Here is a 19,831-nt window from a genome sequence, read left to right as displayed (position 1 = left end):
GTTTGGAGTTCGGGGGGAAAGTGGTTTTGCAATGTTCCTGTGCTGCTTCACTAGTTGGTTCACTTTGCGTCAAGGAGAGAACATTGGAGGAGGACACCACCTCAGGCCAAAACACAGAAAACAAAAGCTACAAAAGAAAGGCGTTGAATAATGAACCACGCACTGTGCATAATAGAGATGCAAGAATATCCCAGATTACATCACGTCCTCCTTAGTTCGGCTGCAGGTTTGAACTAGTGTCACATGACTTAGTGGCCATTACTCATCCGTTGGGAGGTGTCACATGTTCGGTCAAGATGAATGTGTAAAACCCAAATAACATATTTGTTTATAATGTTCCCTGGGACAGCCTCAAATGCACTTTGTTTTCTGGCCGACTGAGTTTAACAAAAATTGTTTTTCGGTGCTCGCTGTGCAACCAATCTTTTTTCACCGCTGCCCTGAGGGGCTTTGTGAACGGAGCAGCAGCATCAGCTGTGGGTTTTGTGTGCTCCACAGAGTGGGCACTGGGTACATCTGACCTCCGACCTTCCCACAGCCTCAGGAGGAGAGACCTTTCCACTGGGAAAGGGAAGACCCTCTCGCTAGTCCCACACAGTCCCCTCAAAGTCACATTCCGAGGGATGCTTTTCCCACCGTGGACCAGACACACCACTCTGTTCTTTCCTGGAAAGGATCCAAGTAAGTGGGCGATCACATGAGTGGGGTCCTGCCCGGTACTCATGGCGGACTTGACCTTCAGCAAAAGCCACAGTTAGGCCATTCTCCACAGGTCAGGGGAAATATGAAGAGGGCCTGGAGTCAGAGAAAGGACTGGTTTCTCTGGTTTGGCATCGAAACCTCTGGGTTTTATTGCATCCAAAATATTTTTACATTCAACAGCATTCATGACTGCCTGACACAAGATATGCATGGTGTAACATCTATATAATAATTCCAGAAATCTCTGTATGTGGCTTGCATACCCCGAGAAGCGTTCAGCTGACCAGCGCTCTGTAGCAGCGGCTGGAACTTATCACCTAAAGTGACATTGTTGATCAAGACAAAATTCCCGATATCCACGATATTCACTGAACTTTGAATAAACAGGTGAACTCACTTTTACAGTATCAGAAAGAAAGCTGCAACCGCAAATACCACAGGCCATCAAACAACCCATTCCAAACAGGCAGGTGGGTTGATGAGTTGTTGTATTGTACAACAGGTTTCTTTCTGATTAATGAGATAATATTGGAGTTGCTGTTATCTTTTATAAAAACGATTGAAAGGGTATTCTCCTATTCGTATTATAGGCTGTTCAACTAATTTTCAGGATGAAGAGTGTTGTAGAAACTGCTCTCTTATTCTAAATTAATGCTGTGGATTAGCTGAGGACAGGAAAACATTATCTTATCTATCTTATCTATTTAGTGCTCACAGGAGCATTACTTTTGTAGTTGAATTTCGGCTGTCCCATTAAATGCTAAGGGGAGATTAACATTCTCTATCGGTTTCACACGGTCATACATGTTTGGTACAGAAACATGCAGCATCTGTCACAAGATGTTGTTCAGAGTTATTCAAAAACATATAGATTAAAACTACAGTAATTGTAAAGTTTAATTGAAAAACGGTATATTCAGTTATTACTTCAGCACTGGGCCTAAGCTATTTGAGGAGTTGGCAGTCACAGCAAATCGCCCTGGGACCAGTTCCAGCTCTGCAGCCAGTGGCAGATCAGCACAGTGGCAGGAGGTTTCATATTAAAGGATTTTTACAGTATCGGAAACTGGAGCATCTGGAGGAAACTGAGGAAAACACATGGAGAGCATGAATACTCCACACATACAGGCCCCAGTTGGGTTTCTACCCAGGACCTATACACAATGCATGTGCCCTAAACGCACAAACACAAAGCTGTAAAACAAAAACGTGTACAATAAAAGGACAAACGATTAGGACAGTAAATAGAGAATAAGCTGTGGGTTGTACAGAAAAAAAAATCAATCATTCCTCCCATGAGACCCAGTGACACTATGCAGCACATGGAGGTTTTCAGATGTGGATAGCGCCCACATCAATATGACCACACTACATTGTGTGCAATGGCTCGGCAGTCATTTCACTTCAAACACTGGATGGAATGGAAACTGGAAAAGTCTTCTAGGCCTGTTACAGTAAAATGTGTCAGACGATAGGCACATGCTGCACTTTGCAGGGTAGCATTTCAAATGACGTATTTTTCTGCACTTCTACAGGCAGGACTTATTGTTACACAGGTTCAATGTGACTGTGATTTAGTCCCAAACATTTGTGCATGGGTTATTAAACTTCTAATGCTAAACTTTTGCTGAACTGCAGGTAAAGGGGATTTAGTTCTGGTTAGGGTTGCAAAGGGGCCGGAAACTTTCCACGGGAATATTAAGCTCGGGAATTTGGGGAATTTTGAAAAAAAAAAAAAACTATGCAAATTAAACGCTGAGCAATAAAAACATCATTCAAAACTCTATTTTAAAGATGTATGGAACGTTGAGTTTCAACCCTCCGCTGTGCATTCTTCCATCACATGCACAGATAACTCCCAGCATGCTTCACTCTACAGCAGGGCTATTGAGGCCTGCTGTAGTGTGCAGGACTAGTCAGGTAAGTTTCCATGATATTACTGGGGAAAATATATTAGCATGCTGATTGAGGATTGTTCATCTGTTCATCTAGCCTATTTACATTCATTTATCCATCAATTGTAAAATATTTTTACAGACGATTCCAATTGTTTGGCTAACTATTTATATCTCTGGCATTGCATTAGTGTTTTTTTACAAACTTTTTTCTCATTTGCAAATACTGTACAAAGACCTATGTTAAGAATGACACAACGATGCAGAAGCATATAGTCAAGTGCCCAAAGTTTCCTCAGGGCTCAAATCAGCCTATGACACAACAAAATGTTTATATTTATGTCTGTATATGACAAGGTAAATACAGTGAGTATAAATTACCCACAACATTTCCAGTTTATTCCCGTTAATTCCCGTTTATTCCCGTATATTCCCGTTAATTCCCATGGAAAGTTTCCAACTTTGAATATTCCCGGAATTTTGCCACCCTAATCTAAGTATCTTTAAAGTTTGTCTGATAAATATATTTAACTTTTAACCCCATGCCGGGTGAAAAGAAACTAATTAATTAAAATAAAAAATAATTCCCATGGAAAGTTTCCAACTTTAATATTCATGGAATTTTGCAACTGTAGTTCTGGTGCTGATTCAGGTTTTTTTACCCCTGTGCACGAGCAGTACAGTATGTTCGCTGCTCCTCTGGGTGAAGAAACTGAACCTGAAACATAATCAGGACGTGACCACCTCACCGGGATCCAGCACAAGACTTCTCCCTGAGGGACTCTCTTTACATCGCAACACTTCCCTTCCAGCAACCGAAACCAGGCCGTGCACAGACAAGCAGAGTTAATCCATGCCAGGCCCCAGTGTGTGTGCCCCAGGGAGAGACACACACCACTCAGATGATCAGATTAGATAAGCAGGAAGATGAAAGAAGGAAAATAAATCTGAGGCCAAGGTGGGAGGAGGAGGGTCAGAGGGAATAACAGTATTTCTACGGCACATGCACAAGTGTTAGAATGACAGAAGGGGCATAACCAAACAAGTTCAGTTAAAAAATGAAGGGAGGGGAGAGGTACACATGGAATCTAATTTATAATGTTAGTTAATCAGAGGTAGAGTGACAGTGGGGGAGAGCTGGGGGGGGGGGGGGGGGAGAGGGAGAGCAGCCAAATGACAGAGGCGTGTTTGTGTTCTGATTAGTCTGAGCCAAATGGAGGCGGCTCACCAATGGAGATAACCAACAAAGACATCTCTCTTCACTGGGGACGAATCTACGAACATCTTTTCACGGTCAATAGAGGCACAGAGGCATTCTTTTGTTTTGATTGTGGATGGGGGGGTGGGGTGGGGTGGGGTGGGGGGGAATAATCAGCCCGGAGTGGATCCATGAATGCAGCACAAAGTTTACCGTTTCATTTGCTCTTGAAGCAGATGACCAAAATACTTGCTGGTGTTCAGTGGTGTACAAAGTACTTGAAAGCCATACTTGAGTAAAAGTACCTGAAAGTGACTCCGGTAAAAGTAAAAGTCACCCGTCAGAAAATGACTTGAGTAAAAGTCTTAAAGTAGCTCATATTAAATGTACCTAAGTATCAAAAGTATCTGGTGTGAAAATGTACTTAAGTATCAAAAGTAAAAGTACAAGTACCAAAATTGTATAGTAGGCCTATGACGTCATTTAAAGTTAATATGATCGAACGTGAAACATCAAAGATTGGCGACTTCCTGTTGTTTTTTCCGTTAGGTTCCGCCATAACTTGTTTTTTGTGGAACAGTTATATATACTTATATATACCAGTTCCACAAAAACTGAACTGTTGTTGTACTGTTCCTTGAGAAAAACAAAATGAAAAAAATGATACAAAAATTAATACTATATATATATATAATATATCTCAAATAGTATTGGACTAGTGCATCTGAACTTCTAGAGACAACAAAGAATCAACACAACAGAATAAACAAGTGCCTCTTGTGTCTGTCTTGTGCCTAAGAACTTTATTAAACCACAGTATAACCACTAAAACATTCTGTAAATATCACTAAACATGGAGAGATGCGCGTGCGCCAACTGTCGCTGCTCAGGTAACGAGTCAGTTTTGAGAATGTAAGAAGTAGAAAGTACAGAAATTTGTGTTCAAATGTAACGAGTAAAAGTAAAAAGTCGTCAGGAAAATAAATACTCAAGTAAAGTACAGATATGTGAAAAATCTACTTAAAGGGACTCTTACCTTTCTTGCATTTGAGAATTACAGCACATTCAAATCATCCCGCCTTCCTCCAATGCCCCACCCCCTCGTTCCCATCCGCGTTGTTTTTTTGAAGAAACTTTATTTACAAGCAGACTTGCAATCTACTGCCTCCGCGCACGCACGTGAGTTTTTGTTTACCAAAGCAATGGATTCGGTAAGTTATATACATTTACATTCACATGCCTTGATGACGGGCCCGAATGCGCCACAAGAAGCAGACGGAAAACCTGCATGTCCATGCAGCAAACAGACAGGTCTGTCGGCCAATAAGGTCCTTCGGTCCGAAGAATTTTATTGGTTGAAGTTTTCACTAAATATTATGAGAGTGAAATAATTGTTTGTTTTTACTCCTGGTGGGTCTGTCTTGCATTTTAGAGTGTCATTACCTTATTAATACCAATTTAACCTTATCCACAAAAAGTGTAAAAATGCAACAAAGGTAAGAGTCCCTTTTAGTACAGGAACAAAGTATTTGTACTTCGTTACTTCCCACCACTGCTGGTTTTAGAGTCCCAGGCGAGAGAAGCACAGGAGCCGTTTTCATTTCTCCTTCTGCCTGAGTGAGACACGACTTGAATCCACGCTGGGAATCGACAAAGTGAATATTCACTCGCACCCGAGCTGCCAAGATGTGTGATGCACTCAAGCTGAATAAACAATGATGAGGTCTCTTTGGGCCGAGACAGGCTTCCTGGCATGGGTGTGCCCGCAGCCTCTCTGGGTTCTCATCTTCATGGTTGGCGACAGTGAATAGATCAGATCCATGGTGGCGCTGGTGGGGTCCACAGAGGTTTCCTCTCTCTGGCAGGGAACTGAAGCTGGGACACAGCCAGGGTTACCATGGTTACCAGGGAGAGGAGAAACTTCCATAATGATAGACTCTCTGATGAGGTCTCTGTCTTTCACACAAATCTGTCTGTCTGTCTGTCTGTCTGTCTGTCTGTCTGTCTGTCTGTCTGTCTGTCTGTCTGTCTGTCTGTCTGTCTGTCTGTCTGTCTGTCTGTCTGTCTGTCTGTCTGTCTGTCTGTCTGTCTGTCTGTCTGTCTGTCTGTCTGTCTGTCTGTCTGTCTGTCTATCTATCTGTCTCTCTCTCTTTCTGTCTCTCTGTTTCTCTCTCCCTGTCTCTATCTGTCTCTCTCTCTCTCTCTATCTGTCTCTCTATCTGTCTCTCTATCTGTCTCTCTATCTGTCTCTCTCTCTCTCTGTCTATCTGTCTCTCTATCTGTCTCTGTCTGTCTGTCTGTCTGTCTGTCTGTCTGTCTGTCTGTCTGTCTGTCTGTCTGTCTGTCTGTCTGTCTGTCTGTCTGTCTGTCTGTCTGTCTGTCTGTCTCTGTCTGTTTGTCTGTCTGTCTGTCTGTCTGTCTGTCTGTCTGTCTGTCTGTCTGTCTGTCTGTCTGTCTGTCTGTCTGTCTGTCTGTCTGTCTGTCTGTCTGTCTGTCTGTCTGTCTCTGTCTGTTTGTCTGTCTGTCTGTCTGTCTGTCTGTCTGTCTGTCTGTCTGTCTGTCTGTCTGTCTGTCTGTCTGTCTGTCTGTCTGTCTGTCTGTCTGTCTGTCCGTCCGTCCGTCCGTCCGTCCGTCCGTCCGTCCGTCCGTCCGTCCGTCCGTCCGTCCGTCCGTCCGTCCGTCCGTCCGTCCGTCCGTCCGTCCGTCCGTCCGTCCGTCTGTCTGTCCGTCCGTCTGTCTGTCTGTCTGTCTGTCTGTCTGTCTGTCTGTCTGTCTGTCTGTCTGTCCGTCTGTCTGTCTGTCTGTCTGTCTGTCTGTCTGTCTGTCCTCTTACTCATCAAGACACTTCACAAGTCGCCTGAGGCAGAAGTGAACAACACATCCGTCCTTGGGAAACAAATTAAAAGGACAAAAATATCCCGTCCTCGGTGTCGGTCACAAGCGTTTCATACATTTTTTTGTGGATAAAAAATATAAATGCTTCTCCGCACTGAAGATTCCCAGACGTCTAATTACAAGATTGAAAGAGAGAAACAACTGATCCGTGGTGGAAGAGGTCAGAGCCCAAAGGAAAGATGAGATGCTAGAGGAGGAAATGTGAGTGCACAGAATGGTGAGAAAAGTGCAATTTGTTTATGGGCATGCCCACTTCACATGCACTGGTGCACCCAGGGAACCAGTGTGTTGTTTTCTCCCTTATCTGTCTAACAAGTTTTATTTTTTTGCTTTCTAAGCTCCGCCCTCCCTCTCGGCCTCGCCTTGCTCAGGAACAGGAGTTTCAGGTTTGGACTGAAATCTGTGCATTGATATCAGGAGCTTTGCTGTCAGACTCATTCTTGTGTGACTATAATACCAATCGTACCTCATTGTCCACGATATAAAAACAAGAGGATCGTGTTACCCCAGCTACGATTACATCATCCCTGAGCCCAGCGCAATCACCCCAACCCCTTGTTTGAGATTTATAATCCTGGTACACAGACCCGATCCTCTAATCACAGAGTTTCACAGTCGCTGGAACTGGTCGTTTTGAGAGAGTGAACCGAGCGGAACGCTGCAATACGGCAGCGGGCAAACCGAGACCCCGGGCTGGAAACTCCCGCTGGATTGTTTATGTGCTGGAAGAGCGGTGGTGGTGGGGGGGGTGGGGGTCGGGGGGGGACCGGGCTAATGTTGTAACGATGGTGACAATAGTGGGTCTGTGTCTGTAAAACAATGTGTATGACTGGCAAGAAGCGAGAGCCAAGATTCTTTTGATTTATGTTCCGACCTCCGAACGATCCAGGAACGGTCCTGCAAACAAGCAGCTCCCCCCCCACCCACCCCCCCACCCCCCCACCCCCGGGTGGGTGAATAAACAAGTGACCCACGTTGGGTCTGCGAGAGGTCACTGCACAGCGGAGTTACGAAGATGGACGGAGGAGAGGGCAGACAGATAGTGGGCCTCAGAGAGAGAGAGAGTGAGAAAGGAGGAGAAAGGGAATAGCCAGAGAGGGAGAGAGGGAGGGTGAAGGAGAGATAGAGGTTGTGTATTTGTTTCCACCCCCCCCCCCCGTGGCCTCTGCTGCCCTTTTGGACTTGGCCGCCACAGAGCAACGAGGGCTTCTCCTGGTTTGACGATATAAAGATTGATAGCTGCCCTCAGATCCGAGGTCCTACATCTCCAGTCACACGTCAAACTGTTTTCTGACCTCCAGCGTTGTTATCGAAGCTTTCCCGAGTCTTGTTATATATTTCTTATCCACAGATCTTGTCATACTTAGAACCTGTTCACCATTCTTTGACACTCCTCATCCACAATGGATCCTGGATGGCGAGAGAAGCAGCGTCAGCAGCAGTTGAGAGGAGGCTGATTTAGATCCGTCCTGACCTGGGATCAGGCTGAAGCACCGTGTCTAGACACCAGCGCCACTTAATGCCAGCGTCCCACACAACCGCTCTCTCTCTTTCTCTTTTGCTTAATATGTTTCTTTCACGCTTTCCCTCTCGTCTTGCGCCTGTCGAACAGTTTTCAGACCTCGGCAGCTCCCTTTTGTTTTTGATGACTGACTCCGCAGTCTATCTCATCGCTCTCGGAGTCCGGCGTACGCGTGGTTTCTGCTGATGAATCCCCAGCTACACAGAAGGCAGAGGGCTTTCAAGGCATCCTGCTAAGACAAGTATTAAAGTTTTCCTTTTTTTTTTTAGCTATTTCACTATCCAAAAATTCCAGTGGCACATAAGCATGGCTGGGTTGAAATGGATTACACGGAATAAGAATTATGGAAGAAAGAAAGAAAGAAAAATAATTCTAAGCTTACCTTTTATAATAACTAGGGTTGCAAAGTGGCAGAAAGTTTCCGGTAAATTTCCGGAAACTTTCCGGAAACTTTCCACGGGAATATTAAGCTTGGGATTAAACTTTTTTCTCATCTTATTCTACAGAACAATGCCACGTGCACTCTCTCATGTGTGGAGACATTTCACCCCATCCAATGTAGAAGGAAAGGCTGTGTACATTAGCAAATACTGTGCAAAGACCTATGTTAAGAATGACACAACGATGCAGAAGCATATAGTCAAGTGCCCAAAGTTTCCTCAGGGCTCAAATCAGCCTATGACACAACAAAATGTTTATATTTATGTCTGTATATGACAAGGTAAATACAGTTAGTATAAATTACCCACAACATTTCCAGTTTATTCCCGTTAATTCCCGTTAATTCCCGTATATTCCAGTTTTTTCCTGTTAATTCCCGTTAATTCCCATGGAAAGTTTCCAACTTTGAAAATTCCCGGAATTTTTCAACCCTAATAATAACCATGTCTCAATATGCTGAATATGCAAATTTGCATCAAATAGGTTTTGAGATGTTTCAAGAGACAATAATTGTGAAATTTGAGGAAATTTGATGCTGGGTGCCTTATTATAGGATGAGACGCAATATCTTCAATGTTTGACACATGTAAAAAGACAACAAATCACTAACTGAAATAACCCAATACATAGTTGAACATAAAGAACAAAATAAGCCCGACCCAAATAACAGAATAAAACAGTATGCATAAACTGGCAGGTTTAGCACAGTTACAAAGGTCTCTCGTGTGTCTGCAGGTTAATCCTCTGAATAAAACTTCTCCCTTAAGTTTTACAAGTAAAAGGTCTCTCGCCCGTGTGTGAACTCTCGTGGATCTTCAAATTTGTGCTAGTTCTGAAACTTTTTTCACACAATTTGCAAGAATTCTGTCTCTCCCCTGTGTGGACTCTCACGTGTGTGTTTAGTGCTGACTTGTTATCAAATCTTTTTCCACAGGTTCTGCAAAGATATGGTTTCTCCCCTGTGTGCACCTTCAAATGTCCCAGCCCTGCATGTGAGTCAGTGCCCAGTGAGGCTGGATGCATATATGAATATGTTTGCTGGTGGAGTAAAGTATGACAGGGTTGCAATTAAGGCAAGACCCAACCCCGTCAGCTGCCCTCATTATATTGTGATTATGTTCTTGATTGTGAAACAAAGGTGCATCACAATGGTTTGATAAGACCTCTTGTTTAGTGAGACTTTGCTGTAGCTCCTGTTTTCATTCAATTAGTAAACAGGTCTTCCATTCAGGCCCGGGGGACCCCAATTCTCATTTTCCACAAATGCGACACACCCCCCACCCCCCCACCCCTCGCTGCCTGGACCCTCCAGTCCACCCCCCCCTGCCCTTAGCCTTCAGCGTCCCACATTGGGTCTTGGGATCCCCCAAAACATTCAGGACACACAAACTCCTCCCCCGACCTCCTCGGACCCCACCCCCCCTCCCCCTTCCCCTACACCCCCTGCACACACACACACCCATTTGATTGTGATTGACAGCGTCTTTGTTCCATTGTGTGGAGCTGTCGCCTCTGATGAAGACACAAACACGGAGCCGAGGCCCGGGGCTCGTTGTGCACAGAACCCACAGGTCCACGACCAGTTGCACTGTCCTCTGGTGACGCATTGGAAGCAGGTGAGTGTAACTGGCCTGGACCCGGCCGGGTGGGACGGGACAGGATGTCAACACCAGACAAACTCCATCCCAGGCCAGACTCCAGGCCTCTTCCAGTGTGGACCAGGGGGTCCCGGGCCCGATGAGCCGGGGGGCCAGCTGGAGAGGGAGGCTCGGGGCTGCGCAATGTGTCTGAGGAGGCCGTCATTAGGGTTCACCCCTCCTCAGGGATGGGAACCAGGTCACATTCTCTCACACGGCACAAAGCAGGGTGTGTGTGCCAGAGGGGTGGGGGTTCAAGGGAGGGGTTTTGATGGGGAGCAGGCCATGACCTCTTTATATCCATCAACAGATCACTAACTTGGCCCATAGACATGCTCATACAACACATTCACACGCACACGCATGCATGCAAACACATGCTAATGTGCGTGTACGTGTGACACTCACAAAATGCTTATTCAAATTCAAGTACGAGTTCTGCAGTCGTCTTTAATTTGTTCGTCTTCACCTGAACATGAGCACAGCAGCGAGTTGGTTGACTGTTTCTAAAGTGATTTCCACAAAGGAATATCTGTGGTTCCACTTTAACCTTGAATGATCATCAGTAGGAATTGATTTAAACTGGTGTGTGATTGAAACTTATGTTGTTAAAAAACACACACATTTGACATGCATATGATATAAACATGATTGTATGTGACTGCAAGAAGGTATGACCACAAACTAAAGATTCAAACTAACAAATTCTATTGAACTTGTCCGTCTCAGGCCACTGTGGACAAATTCCTTTACATCACACTCTGGTTGCTGCTGATGCTGGGAAATCCACAAGTTGGATCCCAGGGAAAAAGATAATGAAATACCACCCCCTCTTGGTGGCAGAGGGGTATTGCAGACAGAAAGAATAACCTCGCAGGGAACGCCTGAGTCAAATTGGTCACATTTTGTTATCGATACGGTACAAACACAAACAAAAGCTTTGAGAGTAAATCATAATTCAGTTTATTTTCTAAATCAAGTTGCTGGATTAAAAATAGCTGACCCACCCCTTCACAAACCTTTAAAAACACATTCAGTTTATCAAAAGAAGTTGAAAAACATGATTCAACAGCAGTTATGACCATGAGAACACTATTTAAGCGAACATGAAATTAAGGGCACAATACAATAAAAGCAGATATCATCTTCTTGACTCTGTCTCACATGTTATAACTCTAGTCAGCCTGAGTGTCAGATTATCTAGGCTACAAATTATAGCATTATCATCTCTATTCAGATTCGAGTGTTTCTCTCTGTTCATTTTTGTGCTTTGCTGTCTGTCCACGGGACTTGTCTCTCACGTCCTGTATGTAGGTTCTCTTCCAAACGAAATAGACATCTATATCCACCTATCTATAGCCATTTATCTTTTTATAAAATGTATGTACAATAATCTGGTGTGTGTGTGTGTGCGTTTGTACTTTTGTGTTTCTGCGAGAGTATGCGAGGTCATCCTGCATCTCTCTGACAAACTTGTGCAATTGTGCATGTTGCCCGGCAAAGCTTATCGTGGAGGTGGCTGAGAACAGAAAGACGCCTCCTGGCTCCAGGCTACTGGCTCGGGTCTACCTGCCTCACCCAAAACCTCACGGGGGGGAAAAGGCACAGAAGAATCGACTGGGGTGGACAAACTGGGGAGGGTAAGGGTCAGGGACAAGATTGGGACACCCACTTCAGTTTGGCGAGATTGTGCGTCTACGCAGGCAGTTGCACGTCAGGCACTTGAGGATGCTCATGGCTATGTGCATGAGAGGGCCGAAGTTGAAGAGAAGGTTGTAGAAGGTGTTGACAGACAGGCCGCCAGTCTCGTCTGCATACTTTAAGGCAATAATCGGTGTGTAGAGGCTGTTGGTCAGATTCCTGAAGCGAGGGTTGCTCGACTCAATAACCTTTTTAGTGCACTGGAGAGATGAGAAACAGAAGAGTTGTTAATTGATTCCATCCAACTGTGAAAGGCTGTTTGAGGCAGTTAGCGATCAGAGTCAGAAAACGTTCCCCTTACTTTGGCTATGTCTTCCGGTGTCTGGCCCATGGCTTCAAAAATATCTATGGACGATGGGAGGTAAACATCTTTAAAATAACGAACTGTGTCTGCATCTACTCCTGGAAACTCCATCTTGGCCACATCCTCCATCATCTTTGTCTCAAACTCCGTGTGCACCGGGCCGGGCTCGATCATGGACAACCTGGGGGGAGCAGGGCAAACAAAGGCCCGTGAGGCAGCATGTACAACACAAAGCAAAGACAGATGTGAGGAGAGAACAGGGGGGGGGGGATAGGGTAATCTACCGGATATTGAACTTCATCAGCTGCACGGCCATACTCTCACAGAATCCCTCCATGGCGAACTTTGAGGCCGTGTAAACATCATTGAACACCACTCCTGGAAAGGGAGATGGAGGACAACATCACTGCACTGTGCTGTCAAGCTCCAATAATCAGCAGATATCAATGAAACATAATTTACCCCAAAGTCAGAACAGATATGGAATCGGTTTAGTGTACCCCTCCCACCTGGCTCGTCAAACAAGCACAGACAAACACTAAGAATTTCCTGGAAGGGCTTATTATTTGACCAAAGTCACATGACCATGACTCTCTGTATATTCTTTGTATATATAAGTCTATATACACATATTTATACATGTGTACATGTTATTATTATTATATTTACTATTATTATTATATATACTGTTGCTGCCATTATTACTATATACTGCTATTATATTGGTATAATTACTATCATATATAAATATATATTATGTTATATTATATACTATATATACTGTACTATTTTTATATACTGTCTAACAATAACATTACCATCATATCATCAGTACTATTACCATCATCTTGCCACTGTACCTTATCTACCTATTTATCTTGTGTTTCTGTTTTTTATTCTTTCTACCTCAATATTTTTTATTGTATTCTATTGTATTGTATTTTATTGTATTCAAATATACCGGCTGCTATGACGACTTAATTTCCCTTCGGGGATGAATAAAGTAATCTATCTCTCTATCTATCTATCTATCTATCTATCTATCTATCTATCTATCTATCTATCTATCTATCTATCTATCTATCTATCTATCTATCTATCTATCTATCTGTCTATCTATCTATCTATCTATCTATCTATCTATCTATCTATCTATCTATCTATCTATCTATCTATCTATCTATCTATCTATCTATCTATCTATCTATCTATCTATCTATCTATCTATCTATCTATCTATCTATCTATCTATCTATCTATCTATGACCAGACCTTTACTAGAAATGCAAAAGCACAGACCATTAGTGAATAAACAAAATAGGTTCAGATGTAAACATTCTGCACATTTCTGCTGGGAAACATGAAACTAAAATAAATTTAATTATTTTGCATTGTAAAGTATTATGAATTCAAATCTCTTAACACCCTTTATTCAGTTTCACCCTCAATCAAAGAGCGCAGGTCATGTGAGATGTTTTCTCCGCGTGAAGACATTTAAAATGAAACTCTCCTGTTTTCCATCCACGCAGATAAACCTTGATACTTTAACTTGACTCTATCTGAGTGCGGTGCTCGTTACACAGTCTGCGTGAAGCTTGAGCACCATTTTACTTCTCCGTTTTTTGATAATCATACACATGTCCTACCTTGCAGACCCATGACGCTGCTCACGACCACGATGTGTCCCGCACGCCTCTTCTTCATGTCGGGCATCACCTCTTTAATCATGCGGACCACACCGAAGAAGTTGGTCTCGAACACTCTCTTCATCTCGTCGATGCTGATGCTCTCCACGGGTCCGAGGATGCCCACGCCTGCATTGTTGACTGACAGGACACACACACACACACACACACACACACACACACACACACACACACACACACACAGATATGCAGATGACACCCTGCTTGTTTCTCCAACTACTATCACAACTTCTCAACTGTTAAGATGCTGCAGACTCAGTGTGAACTGATAACTGCTCATTCTGCTCAGTCTGTTTACTTCTCCCGTCTGCATGAGATAAGACCATAAGACCACATGACAGATGTAGTACTTGGTTTTGCCACTAGGTGTCAGTATGTGGCCACAACGGAGAGGTGTGATGTAACACCTCTCCGTGTTAAAGGGCCTCTGGGTCTTGAGTAATTAGGTGAAGGGGGATGCAACGTTGGATTTAGTGAGATGGAGAGTTTCACAAGTAGAACCTATTATCCGGACTAAAGGTTTCAACACAGGAGCCGGAGAAGTAACCTTCTCCTGAGGTTCTTCAACCGGTGACATGTAATAAAGGCCCAAAGGCTGGAAAATGACTTAAAGGCTTTAATAGAGGGATCAGTACCATGGGCCCAATGACATGTTGTTGATGTGCTGAGATATCGGGCCTGAAAAAAAAACTGTGATGATCCAGACTTTAAATAAACAATGTTGTTGTGGGCAGATGGAGCTGCGGGGTTGGTTTCATCCATATTTAACATGTTGAGGACATGTCGCTTCTTTCTGTTCTCCTGCAGAATCTATTTACCCACTGGAATTTCAAGACTCTCCCACTCTCCTCCCCCACCTCCCCCACTCTCAGTGTCAACTGCAAAACCACAGAGGCCAGTGCTGCAGTAGAGTCACCGCTGTTTTCAAGACAGTTCTGTTATGAATCCTCTAAACCTTTTGACCTGAAGGTGAATAAGTACAGTAATTCAACTGTGGTAGGATACTTCACTTTTTCTCTTGCTACGTGTGTAAGGTTCGTACTGTTGCTCTCTCATTAAAAGGACAACATTTCTGTTTGCATTAAATGCAGTCGACTGTAGAGGATTGTGTTGGTTTATCATTTCTACACACAGTGAGGAAACTGAGTTCATTATTACATCAATATTTTGGTTTTTATTTAATACAAAAACTCCTGATTGTTCTAAAATATAAGACACTTGTCTACATAGGGGATTGGTTTCATTCAAAGCTTGTGATTTGGCTGCCAGTTAATTCATCTTAAGATTATTTAATAACATTTAAAGCTCAACACAGACTTGTCCCTGTTATATTATGGGGTTACCAACTCCCTTAGCTCCAAGCCATAAAAAGATCTTCAAACCCACACTTGCCAGTATAGGTTCTATGTCAAAGCTGGTAACTAAGGCTGGTAACTAAGGGTGACCAGGCATTTGCCATCAGGACCCAGAGGCTCTGGAGCTCCGTGCCTGAGGAGATTAGACTCACGAGCACTTTACCTGTTTTTTAAAATTGTTGTTTAAAACCCATTTTGATAGGAAAGCCTTTAAATGCTTGATTTTTAACCGGTTTTGACAAAAGTTGCATTCTAATATCTCATGTTATACTTCTTATTTTAGTTTTGTGCTGTTAAACTCAAATGTATTTTTTAAAGCACTTGCTAAGATAAGTGCTGTAGAATAAAAAGTATTACATTATAACCACTAATATGATTATTGTTGTTATAAACCAGATATAGGTCCAGTTCAGGTGTGTCCCACTCACTCAGGATATCAATGTGGCGGTCCTGAACGTTGCTGATGCACTGCTTGACCGACTCGTCACTGCACACGTCCAGTGGAAGCAGCATCAAGGTCTTTCCATACACGTCTCCTGCGGCCTCCAGCAGCTTGTCCTTCTTCCTCAGGTCCCGCATGGTGGCGATCACTGCAGAGACAGAGGAGAGGGACATGTTATCACACGGGTATTATGTGGAACACGTTAGATCAGGGGTTTTCAACCGGGGGTCCGCAAGGGCATTGCAGGGGGTCCGCGAAATTCGCTTTGATATTTCAACAAATTTCCAGATTACTCTTGAATATCGTAAAAAATATGTTGAATGCTGGGAATTTTTATTTTCCAAAAGAGAAGGCCCAAACGAGCTGAATTAACAATGAAAATATTAAATAAAACAAAAGAGCGAAAAACAAATACTTTGTAATGAGAAAAATAAATTGGCATTATAGCCACCCCACCCTCCCCCCAACACTAGCAGTAGGTGGGATTTGCTGCTGGTGATCATGAGGTTAAACTTAATTAGGCCTCAATTGCTTGTGTGATATTGTATGATTATCATTTGTGACATATTCTACATTACTTTGTCATCTTCCCTCTTCAGTTGTAGCCCCAGTTTATGTTGATTGTTATTGATCACCGTTACTTTAACGTTCTCTCAACATGTCAGCTACATGTCTGTACATTTAAGTCATGAACGTTATATATTGATGTTCATATGGTTCTGAGATGCAGTACAACTACAAACTGCATTTTAATTTTGTTTCCAATTCTTAAGCACTGAAAATCAACCGTTTTTGTTGTGTTTTTACACAGATTTTTCTAGATTTGTTTGAGGTTTTTAAATAAAACCAACATGGGAAACCAAATGTTAAAACTTCCTTCTATCCACATGCACACAGGCACACACACGTAGGCACATCAGTGGGTTAGGGTTACTTTCTAGTCAGAATGGTCCCTGGGACAAAATAAGATCACATTGAACTTAACACGGTTACATTGATGAAGTAAGACTGTGAGACATAGGACTTTGCATGGACTTCCATTGGTTGTGGACAGCCTAACCCCTACCTAACCCTAACCTTAACCAGGAGGTCAGGAATGTTTGGGACCAGGCTTTAGTCCCCATGAGGTCTAGTGTGTTTATGTAGGAAAAGGTCCTAAAGAGGCAACACAAATAAGTACACACACACACTCACAGAGACACACAGACACACACACAAGCACTCAGAGTTGAGACAGAATCAAACGTACGGGTCAGAGTTCCTAGAAGAGACCACGCCTGTCGGTTTACAGGACACAGAATTGATTCCCTCTGAACTTTACACGCTGGGCAACATTAACCTACACAGGCCACTTGAATCTATCACGGCCAGTGACAGCGGCTATCAGCGCGGCGTCGGCTTGGCTTTCATGGTTTCCCCTGGCGTTGTGTGTTCTGCTGAGTGACGTTATCTTGCGGGGGGGGGGGAAAGAGAGACAGTGCTGCTGCACAATGGAAACCCGCAGGAGTAATCACATCTCTTATTCACACATTCACCTTAATCTACTTGATGTCCTCACTGAGATAAAAGTCAACCCCTCACTTTGGTCTTGTCTGAACAAAGACGGGGGGGGGGGGGCTGGATAAGAGCGAGTGGAAGAGCGGCCGAGGTGTCGCTGAGGTTTGGCGTCGCTGGAAAATATTGCCGATGGGACGTTTTCATGTTGAATAGCGATGAAAGTAGATTCATTCTTTAAGAAAATGTTGCTTGTCAATCTGCTGTGGTGCCATCAAACAGAAGCTGATATGGTGATATAAAGGTGATATAATATATAGTAATTGTTGATTTTCAATCATGAATACTGACATCTGTAAATACACACTTAAATATATTTCCCATATTATAACCCTCATTCTTGCCAGAAGTGTACTTAAGAGTACTTAATGCTTTATGTACTAATTTCTAGATTTGTCTTTGCAAGCAGGCCACTCAAACACGCTCACTGTAAACTTAAAATCTCTTGTGAACTTAAAATCTCTTGTGAACTCTATTTAAGTCTTATCTTATGATTTGAGGACCGCTTGTCCATGGAGCAACAAAGAGATTTACGTATTGGTAGAGCAGTGAACAAGAGATCCATTGTTCCACTGGCTCCTACAGGAATTACTCTTGGGCAGCTTAAAACATTCTTGAATGAACCACACACTGCATTACACAGAGGTTCTTTGGGGGATTTCGCCCGAATTTGGAGCATGTTATACTGCGACTAATTATTACTTTATGCACAATGCAATATTTAATCTCTACCGGATTTTCCTAAAACCCCAGGAAAGGAGCGAATCAGCTTCAATGCTCAGACCTTATTGAAAGCAGGTCACAATGAACGTGAACCCCAAAAAAAAAGATCTGCTCAAACCAGAGTGGATTGAGCTTTTTGTTTTTCCAGCATCTATTTCATTGCTTGGTTGGAAACAGTTAGAAGAAAAATAAGATTTTAACTTCACTTTGCAGTTGATCTTGAAGAAGGAAAATGTCTCTAATGCTTAAACATGATTAAAAATGAGTGTATTACATAGGAAGATAAGAGGGGAAAAGGTTATGAACTCAGTGTAGTACCCACAGCGTATAGTGTGTGATTCTGCAGGCTTTAACAACAAGAACCGGTTTATTGGATGTGTGGGGGGGGTGCAAACAAACTCCTACCAACAGGGCTGGGGGTGGGGGGTGGGAAGGTGGCCCTAATGTTATTCTTTCTCCGGATCCGTGACGTGGAAGGGCCGGATCCTGGAGTGACATTAACGATGGCTGGGGAAGCCGGAGACCGAGACCATGTTGGAATGGGGGACAGCCCCGAACTAAAGTCCCCTGTGCATCAATGAAGACTTCAAACCAGGCCCCAGTGAACCCTGCTTGTCCAGGTCTCAAACTCTGTCCCCCTTCCAACAGTCCCTCCGCTGAGGGGGACTATAGACCGCATTAGACACGGCACTAAACCGGGAGCAGGCGGTCTGCGATCCAGGGATAAAAGGAGGCTTTGTGCAGAAGAAGTCACTTGAAAGAGAAGTGACAAGATTCTCCCTTTAATGGTTCCTCCTCCGGGGCTTTCACATGATAAGTGTTGAACCCGGAGGAGACGCTCACAAAGGGGGTGATATGGATCCGGGATCACCCGGGTTCTGCAGCGGTGCGCATGGAACTCAACCGGAGCTCGGTGCGTAAAAGGAGGCTCGGTGGTCCGATCGCACCAACCCGGTTCTCCCGGTGCTCCGGTTCCATGAAGTGAATAAAGTAGAATAAAGAGCTCATTTACCGTGGTAGCGCTTCTTCTCGTCCCGGGCCAGCGTGACGGCGATCCGCAGCCCGATGCCGGAGGAGCAGCCGGTGATCAGCACCACCTTCTGCCCGCTGCTCGCCATGGTGTGTGTCCGGTTCCTCTGGAGCTCCGTGTGCTCGCTACCGATCACCGGGACCTGGTTTAGAGGAAAGTCGATCAAAGCGGATCATGCAGCCGCGGCGGCCATGTGAGCCTGTAAGTCAGAGTCACATGTTCGATAGCAGCACCAGGGCCCGAGGAACCGACGTGGCACCAGCACTCAGATTCTAGACTTGATTGGAGCCGCCTGCCTGCTTACAAAACCACGTTAGTTCCCTTCATAGTGTGTGTGTGTGGCCGTGCGTGTGTGTGCGTGTTGTTGTGGGGGGGCAGTGCTTATTTGATCTCTGAGCTGGTGACCCCCCCCTTCCCTCCCCTCCCTTCCCTCCCTCCCCCCCACACAACAACAACAAATATCAAGAGTAGTAGAGACAGCAATCACTCATTTGTCAGTTGTCATTTCCGGCTTACTAGAATACTTCAGTTAATTAATATTTTATTAATGATAAAATGACTTAAATTTTTTACAAACCTCCTCCTCCTTAAACTCCTGCTTTGCATTTTACTTTTTATTTAAGTTTTTATATCTTGTATATATATCTGTTTTTGCATTTTACTCTTTATTTAACTTTTATGTCTTGTATATATATTTGGTTTATATACAGTTATTTCTTTCTTATG

At 43.7% G+C, this 19,831-nt stretch overlaps 1 protein-coding gene across 1 annotated transcript; it reads right to left on the bottom strand.

Moving 5' to 3' along the window:
* Positions 1-11,229: 11,229 nt before the first annotated feature.
* rdh8a (retinol dehydrogenase 8a) lies at positions 11,230-19,452 on the bottom strand. Its single transcript, XM_061089991.1, has 6 exons — positions 19,088-19,452; positions 15,785-15,946; positions 13,942-14,121; positions 12,580-12,673; positions 12,293-12,476; positions 11,230-12,191 (listed from the first exon to the last, which is right to left on the bottom strand). The coding sequence occupies exons 1-6, from the start codon at positions 19,191-19,193 to the stop codon at positions 11,964-11,966; spliced, it is 954 nt and encodes a 317-aa protein (XP_060945974.1). The 5' UTR covers positions 19,194-19,452; the 3' UTR covers positions 11,230-11,963.
* Positions 19,453-19,831: the final 379 nt, after the last annotated feature.

The sequence above is a fragment of the Limanda limanda genome, chromosome 17 (assembly GCF_963576545.1).
Source record: "Limanda limanda chromosome 17, fLimLim1.1, whole genome shotgun sequence".
NCBI lineage: Eukaryota > Metazoa > Chordata > Actinopteri > Pleuronectiformes > Pleuronectidae > Limanda > Limanda limanda.
This window is presented reverse-complemented; position numbering and strand designations above follow the sequence as displayed.

What these genes read in the sequence shown, in the direction of transcription:
- rdh8a (XM_061089991.1), bottom strand. Translation starts at nt 19,193, where the DNA reads ATGGCGAGCAGCGGGCAGAAGGTGGTGCTGATCACCGGCTGCTCCTCC. An exon ending in CGAGAAGAAGCGCTACCACG is followed by an intron (nt 15,947 to 19,087) that starts GTAAATGAGCTC and finishes CTGTCTCTGCAG; the next exon opens with TGATCGCCACCATGCGGGAC. An exon ending in CACCGGAAGACATAGCCAAA is followed by an intron (nt 12,192 to 12,292) that starts GTAAGGGGAACG and finishes TCATCTCTCCAG; the next exon opens with TGCACTAAAAAGGTTATTGA.